A 20,544-nucleotide genomic window follows, 5' to 3' on the forward strand; every position below is an offset into this window, starting at 1 on the left:
CAGTATAGTGCACACTACGCAGGGCATAGGATTGTTACAGACACAGTCCCTGCCAAGATGAGTTTACAATCTATGCTTTTGGTGCCTGAGGCACAGGGAGATAAAGTGACTTGCCCAAGATCACAAGGAGCCGACACCAGGAATTGATCCAGGTTCCCCTGCTTCAATCTCAGTGCCAGTCAGTGTCTTTGTTTACAGAGTCAGTGTCTTTACTCACTGAGCCGCAAATAAGTCATTTTAACCCAAGCCGACGTGTTCTAGATGCTAAAATCAGCGGGTCCAAGTGTAAAGCAGCAATGCAAGAGCTGTATTTTGCTTTCTTAATAGAATTGAAGCAGGGGTCTCCAGATCTTAAGCCTATTTATTTCAGCTACAGGGACCTCCTGCTTCCCGAGATACTTATCTCCGTAGTGGGTGCCGGTATCTTGGCGATGTATTAAATTGTCCTAGTCATGCAGGCCAGCAGGAAACCGCAAGGGATGACGTCACTGCTTCCTATTGGCTCCCAAGATGCGGGAGCGTTGAAGCCGCCATTACGAAAACGCCAGCTAGCCGAATGGCTACCGGCATCCCCGACCAAGGCCAGTATCTCGGGAAAACAGGGGCTCCCCGGAGCGAAAATTAATGGGGCTTCAAACCTATTATTTTTTAAATGCATTGCTTGAATTGCCTCTGTAATGGTCTAACACTGGTAGATTCATAGCAAGTTTGATTTAAAAAAACTCGGTTGCAAAACTAGAGCATAACAGCACTATATACATCATGGAAAAGAAATACGACAAACATACAGTGCAATTTAGTAGTTGTATGGTTTTTGCCTCCTTTTTGAAGCTGGGGGACTTTAGCAAATAACACCCAAAGAAATGAAACACGTGATTTGGAAAAAAAAAAAAAAAAAAATTCTATTTACGTGAATATTCGTTTCACAGGAATCTTTGACTAAACCGCTTACATTGATTTACTGGAATAATTTACTTTCATCTTAAATGGAGGCTAAATTTAAAAAAAAAATTTTTTAATTGCCTTAACATGTACATTTTAGGAGCTATAGAAAAACGAAATCTAACACAAAATAACATCTATGTCCACGTTATCAGAAGCATTCAACAGGCTGAACTGCACCGAGGCTCGCCATAAACATTTCCAACTCCGGTCTCCCCTAGGAAGCGCAGGATCCCACCCTCACCGCTGTAGGGCAACACACGAGGTGGGGGTAAGCAACAGGATTGTGCTGCACAAGTAGAAGTGCCACATCCCTGCCAACTAACGCCAGGTGAATATAGTGTTATAATGATCCAGTCGGTTTCCCCATTTGCTGGACTTGAATCACAGAGTAAGGCCTAAAGCAGCATGCATCATTCTTTACACGTATGACCTGGAGTTTACCAGCAGGTATGCAGATCAGAATTGCATCTCAAAAGCACTTCAGCATCCTAGTTTCATAAATCCTAATTCAGAGATTGCTTCAAGCCAAGAAAAATAAGGATATCATAATACTTTAAAAAATATCTTATACTGTAAGGGTTTATTTAAATTTTTTTTATATAGATCGTGATCTACCTTTAAATAATCAATTTAGCTTAAAAAAAAAAAATCATTGATAAAACATTTCTTTGTTTTCTGCTAAAATTAGGTGAATTGAGATATTGTGCACAGACTCACTATTCTCCACGTGGGACTCCAGCTGGTCCACGGAAGTGACAGAAGAGGCCAGCTGCAGTTGGCTGGCTTTAATGGTGAGGGCCCACGGGGAGGCACTCAGGATGTCCGTCATTAACAGGAAGGGGATATCTGCATATACACGGTCTAAATGTTCAAACTGAGAGGCAGGGGAGACACGTCAGGAGGCACAAATATCAGACACAGAAGAACATTAAAAGGATGCACGGACAGCCAAAAACCAGGAAACTGCGAGCAAAACACATGAAAGAATAGCCAATTAACCTTAAAACACAACTGCTTAACAAAGCATGAGTAGCTCCGTGGCTGACACTATACACCCGATACATAAACTTTGGCCCTTTGCAGACACACTTACCAGAATGCCCTCCTACTGTATCTGTATGTTCCTCCTACCAATTCGATTGTAAGCTCTTCAGAGCAGGACTTCTTTTCCTAAATGTCTGAAGCACTTATTCCCATGACCTGTTATTTGTATTATTTGGTATGTCTATGATTGTCACGTGTATGACTACTGTGAAGCGCTGTGTACATTAATAGCGCTATATAAATAAAGACATACATACATACATACATACATACATTTACAAGTACTACCCAAAAGGTTTTTCTAAAAGAAAAATAGTCAACTGGTTTATAAACAATCTTGGTTTTAGGGATTGCCTCTGTGTCAATGAGACTATATATGGCTTGTCTGTCCTCTCCCAGAATCCCCTGCTTGTCTCAGAATCATTGTTTTTAGCTCTTCCTCCCACATGGGGCATCAGATAAGGATTAAAGCTTCACCTTATTTTATTCTGTCAGGTTCTACAGATAGGTCAAGAAGGACTTACAGAAATGTGGAGGGATGTCCTTTCAATGGGCGATTAAAAACATGTATTTATATGGAAACGGGGGATTGCTCAGTGTTTCCAGCTCCTCCCACCCCCACAAAAGAGTTGGTTCCAATGAACAGAAGCTGTACTAAACGCTTACCTTTAGAGAGACGCATTTCACAGCAACATCAAATGGAAACACTGTTTCAATGGTTACAGTTTCATCCTGCATATAAACAAAGATTGTAATGTAAGGAAGAAAGCTTAAAGCAGCAAAACATCTGACATCTTAGGCCGCGTCCAAGCTGATTGCACGCGAGGGCTACGTGATGAATCACATTAGGGTAATGTGATTGTCTATAGTGCGCGCGCACGTGAGCGTTGGCCGGAGAGCAGCTCGAGACAAACTTTTTTGTATTTGTAGATGGTGGGTCATGTGAGCGGTTCGCCCAATGAGGGCGAACGAGCTCCGTGATGTCACGCCGCGCCCCCCAAAACGCCTCCCTGTCATGTCTACCTTCAGGACAAGAATCGCCCCAGCTACACGCGAGCGTGACGTCACGGCGCTCAGTAGCACGCACACAAGCAACATGGACGTGGTCTTTTATGGGGCTTTTAAAATAAATCAGTTCTGTAGTATTAGATAAGAGACTTATTTTTTATTAAACTCAATGCCATTTGTAACGAGTTTTAATATACCGAGCATCCTTGGATTTCTAAAGCAGGTTTCAGCCTACCTCCCAAGCAACACTTTCCTGTTCGTGATAATGTGTTGCCAATGTTCACAGCCGTTTGAGCTGCAAACTGTAAAAGGCAATGTTACCTTCGTAATATCAGGACACATTGTAGCTGCTGAGTTACACTGACTGAGGGATTGATTCAAACTTAAAGGCAGTCATTTCGTTAAGACTTCGAGCAGGATTTTGACAGATTTAGAACAGGAGCACGAAAAGATTGCCAGCTTAGGTAATAATGTAGAATTATGCTTTACATATAAAAAGAAAGAAAAAAGGGGGGCGGGGAACCTGAATTGCTGCTTTAAGTTGTACTAGGTATTTTTTTCTACACAACATCTTGCCTGCTCCATGCTTCAATTTCTCATGCTGCTATCTTCATAAATAGACGCGCTTTCCTCTTTTGCACAAAAATGATATGTCATGTATTTTTATTTGAACTTTAGAATAACAAGTATACAGACCCCGATGGATGGCTGACAGACATATGACAAAATGTTAATACTATGGTAACTCTCAACTGGCATACTGCAAACTAATGGCACAAAACATGCAACACACGTTAGGAATTAGTAGGTAGAGGAAATAATCTTACTCTGTGACATTTGCAGACAATATCTTTGTCCTCAACTGATGTGTCTATTAGGTAGGACACATACACCAGGAATACTCGCGTGCCGACGGTCCCGCAACGGACGAACAAGGGCATATCCCGCTACAGTAAAAAGACAATATTCATTGGGATACATACAGTATGGACCTAAATAAAAGTGGCTATCCATAAAACAATGCTCTTTAAAGCCAGGGAGGGGAGAATGCATGTGGGGTCTTCCTATACATGATTCACCTGGTTCCAGAAACACCACATTTAGTTTTCACAATTTGCAAATGGCTTTCAGTCAATGTATAAAGGAAACCGCATGATATATGGGGTTCCCGCTAGCCATTGTTTATAGTGTTTATAGATACAGTGCATCTCTGCTTTTTAAAGCTCCTGCGTCACGCGGGCCAATAGGGAGTCGCGCCCGATGACGTCACGTCTACCTAGCGGCCCGCAGGGCGCATGGTCTTGGAAAGCAGCCAGTACGTAATCGCTGCTAGCCGAGCAGTGTGGCTACCGCACCCCCCCCCTACAGAGGTAAGTATCTCCAGGAAACAAGAAGTCTACAGAGCTGAAATGAATTGGGTTTAGCTCCGGAGACTCCCTAATTCAACACGATATAAAAAAAAAAAATGATGTTTAAATTGCACAAAAAATAAATTAATTAATTAAAAAAAAGAATTGCATGACAAATCATTTGACATCAACATAGCTCAAAAACAGAAAACTACCAAAGGATTGTACAGTGCGTTATGAGTAACATAGAAAGAACGCACTGATGCACACTAATAAAGCAAAAATAGGAAAAGAAATCCTGAGATTGCAGCGGTGCACAGCAAGTAGAGGAGGGGACCAGCAGTGTAGGAGTTAAAAGTATATTTATTGTAGCAACATGGTAACGGGGACAAACACTACAATAAATATATTTTGAACTCATACACTGCTGGTCCCCTCCTCTACTTGCTGTGCACTGCTGCAATCTCAGGATTTCTTTCTAGCAAGACAACTTAGCGTGATGCACGCACCCTATGAAGCTGCTATCTTGTGAGTATTGTTTTCCCCCCTTATTCATGGGGATTTGCTGACCGGTAACAGTGTAACAGTGAGGATACCCTACTCCGTGGAGTCTTACAAGATTATTGGTATGTTAACCCTTTAATTGACTCTCTCTCATGGGCATTCATACATTACAGAAGGATCACTGTCCATTATACACTGGGTCCAATACTCTATTTAGCTTTATGTGCTTCTATCTTACCATGATATGTGGACTTTGATGTTTCAATATATGGATTTCTTTTATGTCTGAATCGGATTGAGCACTGCCATTGGGACTTGTGCCCTAAACTACCAAAAATAGGAAAAAGCTGGGGTGTTGTTCCAGGTACTCGGCCTAACCTATCAAAGGCTGTAAATCATAGAATAGCAAAAACATGGGCACACCCATAAATCTAGGGTTCCCAGACGGCTTCCCCAAAAATACTGGACACAATGGTGAAAGGTCTCACGCTCAAGAGACAATCCTCTCTCCACTGCATGCAGTTCCCTCCTCTCCTTGGCCCCACCCCCAGGCTCCTGACGCCACCTCCTGATTGAATATAACACAAGTGAAGCTCCCAAGTGAACACTTAATATGCTGAGAGGTATCAGACTAGGGTATAAGGTCACAGGCTGGTGCCGATAGGAGGAGATGCAATCTCAAAAGAAAGAGACACGGAGCCAAGGTAAAAAGTAACACGATTTATCCAAAAACAATAAAAATTACGTCACTTAGAACGGCGAAACGCGTAGAGCGTGACCCTGCGATTGAGAGGGAGAGAGACTGCTGGGAACTCCGTGACGTCACCTTCAACCGGCTGAAACACCGGAAGTGGCGTGTCGGCCCCTGGCAGAGACGCAGTATGGCGGCTTGCAGCAGCAGCGACAGCGTGATGTGATTTCGAGATCACCAACCTTCTATGCTGTTATCCCATTGGGATCTTGTAAGCCTTCATTTTTATTGTTTTTGGATAAATCGTGCTACTTTTTACCTTGGCTCCGTGTCTCTCTCTTTTGAGATTGCACCTCCTCCTATCGGCTCCAGCCTGTGACCTTATACCTTAGTCTGATACCTCTCAGCATATTAAGTGTTCACTTGGGAGCTTCACTTGTGTTATATTGAGACAGTATTGCACTATGTGGTTTCTTCTTTTTTAAGGTACCATCGCTCCCCTGGTTCTTCTTTGCCCATGTTCGTTTGGACCTTGAAACAGTCCTTCTAAGGGTTTGAGTGTGTTTTTTTGTACCTTTTGCACTGCACGTGATTGTGTTGTTTTATCACCTTGCACTGCTATTAGTATTATTTTACACTTGTTCATTTGTTTACATCGAAGTAGTATTCACTTGCACATTTTGAGCATTAGAGTATTAGAGCGCCATCTAGTGTTGTTCACCACCTGATTGGCTGCATTACCCTGCAGCAGCCAATCAGGATGGAGGAAGCTGCCCAGCCCCCTAGCAACAGCCCTGCTTGGGGAAATCCCGCGGCCCCCGAAACCAGTCAGGTCACTATGTCCAGATAGGTAATGCCGGACACATACATGTCCACTATTACCTCTAATTTATTTTACTGGACAGTGTGTCCAAATACAGGACAGTCCGGTTCAATACTGGACACCTGGCAACCCTACATAGATTGTAGCAAAAGAAAAAAAAAGAAAATTTAATCAAACATACATATTACCAGGCTGCCAGCGTTTCAGTGCCTGGAAACCCAAATGTTGCCATTTTAGTTTTTTTGCTACTCCACAGCGCATTATGAGATAAGGTTGAAAAAGTTAACATTAAAGTACAATGGTTTATTAATAAAAAAAAAAAAAGGAGAAAGGTGAATGCACATTTATCCACTTGTGAGCAGGTGTGAAGGGATGTAACAGAATGTGGGATGGGATCCAGCGAGTGCTGTCGTTTTATTACTATGCAAACGAGGGTTAAAGGATTACTGCCCCAAGGCCACTTCTTCTCGCTGAAAATCTGGGAAAGACAGCACCTGACTTGTGTTACCATGTTTAGCATTGACCCTACCCGGTGACCCAAAAATCGGACGCATCTCTATTTGAAAAAGGTCAACAAAATGTAGGCTGTACTTGTGAATTTGTATAGTACTAGGGACAGCTATTGGACACTCCCTTTTTTGTAAGTTCCAGTGGCTCTAATCCCTGTATATGAAATACCCTATTAGCCTGAATATAGTGCTATGTTTTTTTCTTCTTCAAAAAATGTCCTTCCGAAAACTGTACTCTGGATTATATGCGCAGCCCAACACCTTTTATTTTTCATGTAGAACACCTTCAAAACTTTAGGGTCGTATTATGTGCGAGCTCGTACTATATTCGGGCCAATAAGGTAAATCCATATACAGTGAAGCATTACACAATAAAGTCCCCATTAACCATCCAACGCTAGAGCACCCTCTATTACTAATGAAACTTGCTCGAAAGATGAAATAACAAATAAAACAGTAGGAATTGACACATGAATTGCTAGGCTAATCTCTTCTGCAGATAGCGCATGGTTAATTATCTTTGTTTTTTTAAGGGAAGTGTATGTTTTATTTCCCATTGCATCCAACCACTAAACCAATCGCTCTCGAGATTGGCTATAGGGAAGAGCACAGTGGGAACAGCTTCCAGCTACCATTCACAAAGACAACAATGTCACCTTCTCCCCAGGCTGCAGATCTCCAATGGGGATATCAGTAAGCAGTGCCGGGCTGGATTCATCACACATTTCTGTGCCATGGAGCGTGACTTGAGTCTTCTGTGTCAGATTGGCATCTTGCCCTGTGTGAGACATTGTTTGTTGTGATGTTAACCTCTACAATGCACTACGTGCCCTTCTACAAGGTCCATTTAGGTTGAAGTAACAATGAACATTTAGCTTTCTGTATGTTGCCATGAGGTGGTCAAAAGCAACAATTGAGTCACCGCAGACCAAATGAACCACATATTTAGAATTAAGATACTTTACCACACAACACACACATTGCAAAATACAATTTGACTGAAAGAATGGTATATCCTGAACAGGGAATGAAGATGCTTGGGATGGTATCACACAAAACTATATATGTGGCATGGGCAGAAATGGAGCCCACGAGGAAATGTGTTCATTATAAAATTATGCCCTTTGTTATGCTCTTAAAAAGAAAAGAGAATTTACTTAAACGGTGAAGAGTATACGTGTAGCAGACTACAATGTTGTATGGTCTGCAACACAAAATAAGGGCTAAATCCCAATTGCACAAGGTTAGGGCCAATAAAGTTGCTCTTCATAGAAAGATTGGGAAAGGTGCGTGTCTCTAAGTGTGGCCACACGTCTGAACAACGAACATAGAAAACAGGAGACAGACAGCACACGATCCCAATAATAAAGTAAATGTCACAATTCGTAGTTCGATGTCCATCTCACTTTAAACAGCACACATGGAAACTGAAAACATTTTGCCTTGATTTGCAAAGAAACATGTCGCACTCTAGTTTCAGGCCCATGCACGGCCTTTTATCAGATGTGTGTGAACATTTTTTAACGATCCCTGTGTGCCGCTTTAAAGTGAATTGGACATCCAACTACCAATTGTGTGTTACTTTATTATTATTGGGATTGTGTGCTGTCTATTCTGTTCCCAAGGCCTGCAATACCAGACGTGACCTTAACACTACCTAAAAGCGAAATATATTGACCTTGATGAAGCGTCATTGGACGTGAAACATACGTCGGTGTGTGTCGCTGTGACCGAAACGTCCTCACCTGGGATAGTAGCAGGGCGGGCGACTACCTAACTGGTTACTAATCTTGCATCGTATACTCATTCCGAGTATGAGTTACCAGCCTAATATTTAGATATTCAAATGATTTCAACAGGGACATTGGGCAGTTGTGAATAACTTTGCAATAACTCTAGATCTGAACTTGGTAAGATTAAGGAGAGCGCGATCACCAATGGTAACCCGCCATAATGGTACTACAGTTACTGCTACAGTTACTGACCCAGTGCTACTAACAAGGACCCAGGGTAACAGTAAATGGCCAGCCTGATCTGAATTACAGTAATACCGCTAATTGAACCAGTGTGGAAAATATTCTCACACACTATTTGCGGCTACAGCATGTGCCTAAGGAATCAAGCTGTACACATAATGTGTCTCAAGAATATATAATAGACACATTCTAATCAATAGGCGCTGTTGGACCCAAAGCCATTTCTATGCAAATTGGTTCTTTTGCTTAGATAACAAGCACTGCAAATACAATCGATTACCAAGATTGTTAAGATATGACGTGTGTGTGCTTGTATGAACACCACGCTGGAGACGTCGGAACGCTGACCCTATCATTAACGATACTAGGAAAGCAATGATCATATGCTTCCTCCGTTGCTTCACCACGAGCAACATTTTTAATATATTTAGCCGATACATATCTAGGGATTTACACCAGTTTTTGAGTAAGCACTACGAGTTTTGTCTGATCGTTATAAGAGCAGACTCTGATTCAGTGACATTTAGTCAAGTTTACAACGAGACAGGCCACACCACACTAGCTGATTAACTTATCTGCCTTGCTGCTCTTTACATCCATACGATTACTTTTCCCAGTGGATTTGAGGTGTACTCAACCTATTTTATTAAACATATCCTGCCGACATGCCTTCTAAATAATCAAATTTCACTGCTGTGCATTTACCTGGCTTCAGTCCCGCAGTGAGCTTCACATCCTGGATGACCTTATTCTCTTGGGACTGTACAGTTATCACCAAGCCGTACATTTCATTAGTCAGTGCAGGGGGTTCGTGACGCAGTTGAACAGAAATCTTAGGAACTCTCGAGATGATCCTATTAACAAACAGATAATAGTAGATGTCCCCCGGTTAGTTAGATTGACTGCCAGTCAAAGTATCGACCCATAATTGCAGGAAATCCCTACGCAGCAGGGGCCTGTGCGACCTGCTATGTGCCTCGGCTTTTACTCACATGGTGCTGGCTTGGATAGCGATGCTGTCCCAGTGCACCTCACTCTCCGGCAGCTTAGGTCTGCGCTTGAAGGAACGGGCGGCCTGCACAGCTTCCTGGGGAGAAGCAGCATCTCCTCCGCCTCCTCGCCAGTTCAGGATCACACAGCGGCCTATCTCACTGCCCAGAATCAGATCCACCGAGGTGATCTGAAGAGAGAAAGAGCCGCTCAATGAGGGTTAACCCACCATGTTCTCCAAACACATCTTCTAGGTGTCAGGTCCCCCCCTTTTTGTTAGAACATATAACTGTGTTCAGTTTAACCCCTACAGCGTTGTAGCTTTGAATAAAAATAGTTCATATGAAAATAAAATGCGCATACTGTACATTATTTGTAATTGAATAACGTGTGACATTATTGGTAGGGGGTGAATACTTCTGCAAACTACGGATTATAAAGGGTTTTAACAAAGCACGGGAGGGAATAATATTTCAGAGGCAGTAGTACTGTATTATAATAAGAAGACGTCATGCTCAAAAGCTGGAGGGTGGCTGGCTATGGGGAAATGCGCGAGTCATTCTTTAGAGAAAGGGTGGACTCATGGAAGTGTCCAGACGTAGGCGCCTCACAGAACACATTGTGGATGGGTTCCTTTGCTGTTGCAGTACAATGCTGCAGGTTTGTGCATTTAGATGGCGCCAGAGAAAGCTAAAGACAAAACTAAATGTGTTAAATATAAGTGAAGACTTTATGTAAGGGGAAGCAGGAAGGGCGAAGAATTCCTACTATACACACTATTACATTTTGCATTAGGCTGCTTGAAAAAGTACTCCTGGCCGTCATGCCAATCACCAACTTACATGCACAAGACACGTAAACCATTTTTAATATCTGTAGATGTGTGTAGATCTCACAAACACAGCTATGTGTGTCTGGATGAAGCCTGCAATACATTGCTGCACATGGACAAAGTGTTATTGTTTCAGACAAATGACCCACCTCGATTTTCTTCCCAACATCTTCAGTTCTTGCAACAAACTTAAAGGTGAATTTTCGGGTTTTCCCCGGCACTAGACACATTGTCCCTTGCGATGACTGTTCCAGAATATCGCTGGCTTGGTATTGTTCTTCCACGACGCAGAACTGATTGTATTCCTACCGATGGCACACAATGGAAAGACTGTTGTCAGTACTAGACTAACATACCATTTTATTTTAATGACAGTAACACCATCAATTTTTTCTGCGCCTCTATTATTTTTGTTTTTCCATAAACATTGTAAAGAACCCAGAAGAAAGAATAACCCTTATATTTATTTCATGTTAATTAAAATAGGTCAAAGAAAAATTCATGGCTATCTCAAGCTCTGCACTGTTCATGCATTTATAATGTTATCTGTCGCTTGAGACTATTAGGCCGAGTTCCCGCTGGCACGAACCACGGTTACCTGTTTGACTCTTGATCCTCCCGTCCGTGCTCACGCAGCACGCCCATGTGCGGGCACACACGCTCTCCCAAGCTTGGTGCTTGAGGAGAGAAGGAAGAGAGTCTTTCGAGCTCAGAGTAGGGTCACATGACCCTGCTCTGACCAATAGGGATAGAGAGGCCGTATAGTCTGAGCAGAGAGAGGTGGAAGCAGGGGGGCTGAGCAGAGAGAGGTGGAAGCGGGGGGCTGAGCAGAGAGAGGTGGAAGCGGGGGGCTGAGCAGAGAGAGGTGGAAGCGGGGGGCTGAGCAGAGAGAGGTAGAAGCGGGGGGCTGAGCAGAGAGGTGGAAGCGGGGGGCTGAGCAGAGAGAGGTGGAAGCGGGGGGGCTGAGCAGAGAGAGGTGGAAGCGGGGGGGCTGAGCAGAGAGAGGTGGAAGCGGGGGGCTGAGCAGAGAGAGGTGGAAGCGGGGGGCTGAGCAGAGAGAGGTGGAAGCGGGGGGCTGAGCAGAGAGGTGGAAGCGGGGGGGCTGAGCAGAGAGGTGGAAGCAGGGGGCTGAGCAGAGGTGGAAGCGGGGGGCTGAGCAGAGAGAGGTGGAAGCGGGGGGCTGAGCAGAGAGAGGTGGAAGCGGGGGACTGAGCAGAGAGAGGTGGAAGCAGGGGGCTGAGCAGAGAGAGGTGGAAGCGGGGGGCTGAGCAAAGAGAGGTGGAAGCGGGGGGCTGAGCAAAGAGAGATGGAAGCGGGGGGATGAGCAGAGAGAGGTGGAAGCGGGGGGGCTGAGCAGAGAGAGGTGGAAGCGGGGGGCTGAGCAAAGAGAGATGGAAGCGGGGGGATGAGCAGAGAGAGGTGGAAGCGGGGGGGCTGAGCAGAGAGGGGTGGAAGCGGGGGGCTGAGCAGAGAGGTGAAAGCGGGGGGCTGAGCAGAGAGGTGGAAGCAGGGGGCTGAGCAGAGAGGGGTGGAAGCGGGGGGCTGAGCAGAGAGAGGTGGAAGCGGGGGGCTGAGCAGAGAGGGGTGGAAGCAGGGGGCTGAGCAGAGAGGGGTGGAAGCAGGGGGCTGAGCAGAGAGGGGTGGAAGCGGGGGGCTGAGCAGAGAGAGGTGGAAGCAGGGGGCTGAGCAGAGAGGGGTGGAAGCGGGGGGCTGAGCAGAGAGAGGTGGAAGCAGGGGGCTGAGCAGAGAGGGGTGGAAGCGGGGGGGGTCTGAGCAGAGAGGGGTGGAAGCGGGGGGGGTCTGAGCAGAGAGGGGTGGAAGCGGGGGCTGAGCAGAGAGGGGTGGAAGCGGGTGGCTGAGCAGAGAGGGGTGGAAGCGGGGGGCTGAGCAGAGAGGGGTGGAAGCGGGGGGCTCAGCAGAGAGGGGTGGAAGCGGGGGGGGGCTGAGCAGAGAGAGGTGGAAGCGGGGGGCTGAGCAGAGAGGTGGAAGCGGGGGGCTGAGCAGAGAGGTGGAAGCGGGGGGCTGAGCAGAGAGAGGTGGAAGCAGGGGGCTGAGCAGAGAGGGGTGGAAGCAGGGGGCTGAGCAGAGAGGTGGAAGCGGGGGGCTGAGCAGAGAGAGGTGGAAGCGGGGGGCTGAGCAGAGAGAGGTGGAAGCGGGGGGCTGAGCAGAGAGAGGTGGAAGCGGGGGGCTGAGCAGAGAGAAGTGGAAGCAGGGGGCTGAGCAGAGAGGTGTAAGCGGGGGGCTGAGCACAGAGAGGTGGAAGCGGGGGGCTGAGCAGAGAGAGGTGGAAGCGGCGGGCTGAGCAGAGAGAGGTGGAAGCGGGGGGCTGAGCAGAGAGAGGTGGAAGCGGGGGGCTGAGCAGAGAGGTGGAAGCGGGGGGCTGAGCAGAGAGGTGGAAGCGGGGGGCTGAGCAGAGAGAGGTGGAAGCGGGGGCTGAGCAGAGAGAGGTGGAAGCGGGGGGCTGAGCAGAGAGAGGTGGAAGCGGGGGGGCTGAGCAGAGAGAGGTGGAAGCAGGGGGCTGAGCAGAGAGAGGTGGAAGCGGGGGCTGAGCAGAGAGAGGTGGAAGCGGGGGCTGAGCAGAGAGGGGTGGAAGCAGGGGGCTGAGCAGAGAGGTGGAAGCGGGGGGGCTGAGCAGAGAGAGGTGGAAGCAGGGGGCTGAGCAGAGAGGGGTGGAAGCGGGGGGCTGAGCAGAGAGAGGTGGAAGCGGGGGGCTGAGCAGAGAGAGGTGGAAGCGGGGGGCTGAGCAGAGAGGTGGAAGCGGGGGGCTGAGCAGAGAGGGGTGGAAGCAGGGGGCTGAGCAGAGAGGGGTGGAAGCGGGGGGCTGACCAGAGAGGTGGAAGCGGGGGGCTGAGCAGAGAGAGGTGGAAGCCGGGGGCTGAGCAGAGAGAGGTGGAAGCCGGGGGCTGAGCAGAGAGAGGTGGAAGCGGGGGGCTGAGCAGAGAGAGGTGGAAGCGGGGGGCTGATCAGAGAGAGGTGGAAGCAGGGGGCTGAGCAGAGAAAGGTGGAAGTGGGGGGCTGAGCAGAGAGAGGTGGAAGCGGGGGGCTGAGCAGAGAGAGGTAGAAGCGGGGACTGAGCAGAGAGAGGTAGAAGCGGGGACTGAGCAGAGAGAGGTAGAAGCGGGGGCTGAGCAGAGAGGGGTGGAAGCGGGGGGCTGAGCAGAGAGGGGTGGAAGCGGGGGGCTGAGCAGAGAGGGGTGGAAGCGGGGGGCTGAGCAGAGAGAGGTGGAAGCGGGGGGCTGAGCAGAGAGAGGTAGAAGTGGGGGGCTGAGCAGAGAGAGGTGGAAGCACAGGCTCCGGTGTTACAAAGTGTTTTATTGCAGAGACTCTGCCCTGGGTCACTAGGCATTGTAAGATACACACACAATCCAGCCAATGACACTCCCGCTCCCTTCATAGCCACGCCCCCTGCTCCTGATCTAAAATTAGTGCAGGACAGCAGCACGGTCTGCGCCAGCGGGACTCAGCCTTAGGATGGAACAATAGCTCTTATTAGTGCTCTTATTAGCTCTGCATTTGCTAGAGTACCATTTAATTATTGATGCTGGTTAAAATCGAATGCTGTCGCGTCCCACATTGTAGCATATTACAACTTATTTCTATACAGAGAGTACTTATAACCCTTCAAAAAGGGTCTTTTCGCAGTATCTACAATGAATGACAATAAAATAAAACGATCAAAAGCACGTTACCTGGTTGTTGAAACCAATGCAAAGTTTAGAGAAGCGGATTGGATGGGGGCAGTCAGCTTTCAGGCACACGTGCAAATGAACGGGAACGTCAACATGAAAGCTTGGAGACAGAAACTTTGCCTTGCATTGCACTACAACAGAAAACAGCAGGAAATGGTTGGGCAAAACACCACGGCATCTCACGGACGATGCACTAATGAACCAAGCAAACACTTATGCATCACTAATTTGACAGTGACATATTAATAAGAATGATTCGTGTGTGTTATGGAGACAGTAGAAGAAATAGAATTGAGTTCCAAGTGCACCTTTATCGGCATCTACATTAGCAAATCTGTAACAATCTTAGGTCTTGAGTTAAAAATTTTTTTTAAAAATATGACAATTTTTCTTATATGGCTTTTATTGCTACAATGCAGTGTGGTTCATGGTATTTGAAGGCACAAGTGCGTGTCCCGCAGGGCTTGCATCTATTTTAGGTGCATGAGGAACAAGGAGACAAAGTGACTTGACCAATATCACAAGAATCCATGTCTACTCCTTTTCCCCACGTCCACTGTGGTGGTTCGGAACTAAACCAGACTGACCAATCATGTTTTGGGATTTGCGTACAGAATATATGACTTGTGATCAGGCCATAAACCATTTTCCGATGCAACTGCGCTCATTTGCACCTCAAAGAGTTCACAGCTGCCATGATGGGGCTCTTTGATTTTCAGTATCACCTATATTATTCCATCAACAAACCCTCCATCAAGCACAAGATACAGATTCAAGTGAAAGAAGTCTCCATTCGTTGCTCACTGAGCAAACCATGTGAATGCTTACCAAACGGTACAAATTCCTGCACCTCTATGGTAAGTAAGTTGCTCCCTGCCAGGGAAACTCTGTCTGTCCACAGCCTTTGTGCTGCCTTCACCACAGGGACGTCACAATCCGGCTCAGGCTCTGGACTCTCGTTCTGAGTAGAACCATCAGCAAGAAAACAAAATAAGGCCCAATTAAAAAACAACCAATTCTTGTTACCACCCCAAGCTAAGGAAGAGGAGTGTCTGATTTTCAACGTACCATTAACACTTTAATTAGGTTTTTCTCGATCCTGGACTTCTGATCATCTTTCAGGGTTGATGCTATTGTAGAATGAAAGGTGTCAGTCAAAAATAGGAGGAAAAAACAAAAATCATCGATGCACCTAATCAATAATGCATTGGCAAAGCAAGTATCAGTTATAACCAGGGACCTTCCCACTTACATACCTATTACCTTCACTAACTCTGCTGCACCGCTTCCTCATCTCACTTAATGCATATAACCTGGAGTGCTTAGTTTATATGTTTCCCTGCACTTACTCACCCAATACAGTCTCATGCATACCTATAGTATTTGTCTCCTCACCATTTCAGAGTAATAGCTATCTGAATCAAGGACTAAACTTTCATACAGGCTCCATGTATCCCTGGGTATTGACAGTGAGAATGACCAGTTTAAGGCAGTGATACTATTTAAGCAATATAAGTCAAAGCAAGTGGCTCGAACGCCAATCGTTTCTGCAGATAAAGTGTACCTCTTCCAAGCAACTCTAGGCAATAGGTGATGTAGTCTTTCAGCTGGGCCATGAGATAGGCACATTTGAGAGCTGTGGTCAATATAGAAGTGAGCAGGGTCCACCACCGCTCACTGCGATAGTCACACATAACATAGTCCAACAATCTGCATGTAGAATGATAACACAGAGGTTACATAGTTTTACAGACGTTAAAACTAAAATGATCATTTTGTTTTTTTTTTTTTAAAGCTAGGCGATGAATGAAAAGTCGTTTTTCTCAAAGCACCCAATTACAGTTGGAACCATACAAATAATGTATTACTAATTTGACAATGAAATATTCCTAAGAACGTATTAGTGTGCATTATAGAGACAGTAGAAGAAATTAAATTGAATTCCAAGAGCACCTTTATTGGTATCAAAATGTGCAAATCTGTAACCATCTAGTTTATCTCCAACTATACACTGCAGAGGTCCCAAAAAAAAAAATGATATTGGACAATTTTTCTTATATGGCTTTTATTCCTACAATGCAGTGTGGTTTATCGAATTTTAAGGTACAAGTATGTGTCCCGCATGGCTCTATTTTAGGTGCATGAGGAACAAGAAGACAACGTGACCTAACCAATATCACAACAATATATTTCTACTCCTTTTACCTATGTCCACTCTGGTGGTTCGGGGCTATTCCAGACCAACTAATCATGGTATTTCTCAAAGCCCTCCCATTACAGCTGGAACCATAACTTACAGTTTCATTTATATGTACCAAAAATGTAAGTAGTACTTACACCAGAACCTATATACACCAAAAAATAAAAAAAAATAAAAAGAAGAAATATATTCTCTTAATATTTATACTGCTAGGAAGCCAAGTTGACGCTAGGAATGCAAGTTTTGTGTTGTGCTCATTTCTGTCCACGTATCCAGGTACTTCGCACCAAGTTTGCTCCTAGTGTCGGTGAGTGATTTAGGGAGTGCTAGGTAGAGGGAACGAGTCGGTAAGAGCAATATTATTAGTACCTTTCTTAAAACATACTTCTTTAATGAAGTATATGGGTAGCTCTGCTGGCTCATACTATACATATACACGGACTTTGGCCCTTTGCAGACGCACTTACCTGAACACGCTCCTGTCTCCAAGTTCTCCCAACTTACCGCTTGGATTGTGAGCTCTTCGGGGCAGGGACTCCCTTTCCTATCGTTACTCTTATGTCTGAAGCACTTATTCCCACTATGTGTTCTAATATGTCACGTGTATTGCTGCTGTGAAGCGCTTTGTACCTGGATTGCGCTATTTAAATAAACATATACATACATAATGTTAGACCGTGTCTCAAAGTTCATTCCCATCAATGATGCCGTTTTAACTTAAATCTGCCAGATCGGAGGTGGTGCCAAACGCTGCTCAACATACAGTATCTGCCTCCGATGGAAGAAGCACAACGCGCCATAAGTTGCATATATTTGCCACTGGCTCAAGTAAAAATGTTTGACTGCCCGTAATGGAGCAAATTGCTTCTTCTTTATAAACCTAAGCCCACGTCCATAGCACGCGCACAAAAGCCTGCACGGCAATGGGCACGGCCATAGAGCGCGCGTGCGCAATGGTGCGGCCGATTTTTCGTGAGGCAAAATCTTTTGATTTTGATGCGCGAGGGCCGGGTCACATGCGCAGTTCAGCCAATGAGGGGGTATCGCCCCAAACATTGGATTAGAGCTGCACTTGGTTGTGTCTCCTCCTCCAGACTCCACGGGCCATGGATCGCCTGTGCTGCAGACGCGCGTGACGTCACGCGCCTACTATGCTCAAGGCCCAAGTATCACAGTGCAAAGCTATGCATGAGATACCCGTCGTGACCACACAAATTATATTGCTTACGTGAAGGGAGAATTCCGATAGGACAACTCAATCGATTACAGATTCATATTTACTTATTCCTCTGTTTGGCCGCTGTTATGTACTACTAGGTACCAGAACTCGGGCTGCGTTGGGAAGGTTGGCAAACTTGTTTCAGAAATACTTTTTCAGTAATAAATGTTTCTTGTGTTACTCTTTGACCATTTCTTTTTAACCTAAATCAATGTTACTTAATGGTATTACAAACATTAAAGCCACCAAACTCAAAGCAAAGGTGCAAAACAATGTCTGAGCCAGTGATGGTCTAAAGCAGCGTTTCCCACCTGGGGTTCCGCGGCCCCCTGGGGTTCCGTGAGAGGATCGAAAGGGTGCCGCGGGATTTCCCTGGTCTCACAGAGCAGGGAGAAAGCAGTTGCTAGAGGACTAGGCAGTTTCCTCTATCCTGATTGGCTGCATTACCCTGCAGCAGCCAATCAGGAGGTGGTGTCAAGAGGCAGCGGGGTGTGGCCAAGCAGAGGACTCCGCTGCCCCCTCTGACCGTCTGTCTTTGTCTCCTGTGATTCTCTCTCTCTCTGTGTGTGTCTGTTCTGTGTATTCTGTGACCCTGTCCTGGTGTAGGGGTGCCTCAGCAACTGAGCACTGTGGTTAGAGATACCCAGGGAGAAAAAAAGGTTGAAAACCATTGGTCTAAAGTCTTCATACTATTTAGTACTTACTGTATTTGTATCAGGAAGTACAACATGCAACACATTAAGGAAACTAGTAATTTATTATCTTGTTTTAACTTACTTCAGTGCTTTAGTGTAATCTTTAGCGTAATAATATTCTTCTCCCATCTGAACCACTGAAAATAAAGCATTTTGCCAGTTAGTAACTTAATTCAATTAGTGAAACATCACTGACAGCTTAGAATAAAACAAAGTATTAATTCATTTTTGCTGGTTTTGGTACCCGAGATTTGTCTGTAGTATAAAACATCTGTCACTTGTCCAAAGAGGAGACGAGATAAAAAGCTCACATATGTGTACATCTACAAAGAACACTCATGCCTGTCCAGTAAAAGGCACCTCCACATGCACTGCAATATGGTGGCAAGTACATATATATATGTTTTTTTTTATTATTATTATTTTTTTTTTTTATTTATTTAAGTACAGTACTTTGGTAATGCAACCACTAAACCTGATAGTGGAAATAACTCAAAAGGGATTGTATATGTTTATGTGCTTAAATATAAAGCATGGAAAGGAGTCCCTCTTGGTTACATTTCTCTAACATAACAAAAGACAAAAGGCCTTTAAACAAAAAATAAATAAATAATTATTTAATTATATAATTTGTTATTGTATGTAGCACTGAGGCTTCTTGTCTGCTGTTACATTACGTCACAATCTCAGTAGCCCTACTTTTGACACAAACAAACATGGTGTGGTGGGTTTGGGGGTCTGAGCTTACAGTGGCTGTGTGTTTGCAAAATTGTTTAACATTTTTTTCTAAGCCTGAAAGTACTTACTTAAGTGGCTTTTCATCCTTGGACACTTGTACTTCTTAAACTGAGCTACCGCACTGCTCAGAAGGCTGATAATCAGCTCCTGGAGGAAGACCAAGAACCGGCAGCATAAACACACCAAGACAATTCAGAAACACACACACACGTAACGGCACAATGCTGTAAACCAAGAGGTACTTACGGAGTGAAGGACACTCCTCTCATTCATCTGAAGAGCGAGAATTCCAGCCTTCTCCTTCTCTGGGTCTGACAAATCAAAACCTGCGTATGACAGGGAATAATCCATTAGGCGTGAGCAGCCCGCATTACAAATAAGAGAACACTTGCGCTTGCATGATGCTTCGTTATGTGAAGGGAAGTGCGCTTTTGGAAAGCGGCTTGCACTCAGGTCTGCTCAGATGAACTCCAATTCCACTTGGGAATATTGGCACTGCAGCCCTTTATGCTGCACGGAATACCGGACCTCACAAGAATCTAAGATTCTGTGTATGAGAAACATAGTGGGATCACCTTTATATCAAAAGCGCCTGACCATAACCTCGAGCCACTCATCCACCTGGCACAATTCTAAAGAGAATTAAAAAAATTATTATTTAAAACCCATTTAAAAGAATACCTTCTTATATTTAGTAAAGGGGACTGTGGCTAAACTATTACTACGTCAGACACACTTGCATTAGGAAATATTAAAGAACAGCTAATGACTCACTGAGTATTCCTTGACGCCATGGCCTCTGCCCGTAGAAATCGAGCATTCCAGTAGCGATTTCAAGCGGATCGGGACTAGGATAGGCAATGGAAGGCTAAGAGAACACAAAACTGCAGTTATAACATTGACATCAACATCAGAATGCAGCTGTACTGTACGTATTCACAATGGTACAATTGTTCAAGAAGAAACGGTTACATCTTAAAATCAGCTGTGGCCAACAGAAAATGTACAGTAATGCTTTACAATTTAAAAGCAGCATTAAAAAAGCGTCATGAAAGTGTCGTTGATCACTACAAGTGTATGCTTCTTTCTGCTTAATTATGTACATCTTAAGCGGAGCAGGTTTGAAATGTACATCATCACATTAGCATTCATGTTTGGTTTACCATTAAACTAAACCTGCAACAATTACGACGACAATATATGGATAGGTTATATGAACAAATGTATACGTTATATTTACAGACATTTCATTATACCGTAAAATATGATGGACAAGAATCATTACAAAAGACATCGGCATCTTCGTGTATATTTCCTAATAAAATGTTTTTT

General features: G+C 45.0%; 1 protein-coding gene across 2 annotated transcripts in view; it reads right to left on the reverse strand.

The window, feature by feature from the left end:
* TRAPPC11 (trafficking protein particle complex subunit 11) overlaps positions 1–20,544 on the reverse strand; it is a 53,811-nt gene that overhangs the window by 12,419 nt on the left and 20,848 nt on the right. For both annotated transcript variants that reach the window (XM_075610590.1, XM_075610581.1), the window contains exons 12-26: positions 19,987–20,080; positions 19,459–19,538; positions 19,281–19,359; positions 18,557–18,611; positions 15,925–16,070; positions 15,429–15,490; positions 15,189–15,321; positions 14,361–14,491; positions 10,821–10,976; positions 9,842–10,029; positions 9,555–9,703; positions 7,530–7,651; positions 3,825–3,944; positions 2,656–2,721; positions 1,663–1,819 (exon numbers count right to left, since the gene is read on the reverse strand). In XM_075610590.1, the coding sequence (XP_075466705.1) occupies positions 1,663–1,819; positions 2,656–2,721; positions 3,825–3,944; positions 7,530–7,651; positions 9,555–9,703; positions 9,842–10,029; positions 10,821–10,976; positions 14,361–14,491; positions 15,189–15,321; positions 15,429–15,490; positions 15,925–16,070; positions 18,557–18,611; positions 19,281–19,359; positions 19,459–19,538; positions 19,987–20,080 (1,738 nt within the window). The remainder of the gene's footprint in view (positions 1–1,662; positions 1,820–2,655; positions 2,722–3,824; positions 3,945–7,529; positions 7,652–9,554; positions 9,704–9,841; positions 10,030–10,820; positions 10,977–14,360; positions 14,492–15,188; positions 15,322–15,428; positions 15,491–15,924; positions 16,071–18,556; positions 18,612–19,280; positions 19,360–19,458; positions 19,539–19,986; positions 20,081–20,544) is intronic.

This window comes from Ascaphus truei, chromosome 1, assembly GCF_040206685.1.
Source record: "Ascaphus truei isolate aAscTru1 chromosome 1, aAscTru1.hap1, whole genome shotgun sequence".
NCBI lineage: Eukaryota > Metazoa > Chordata > Amphibia > Anura > Ascaphidae > Ascaphus > Ascaphus truei.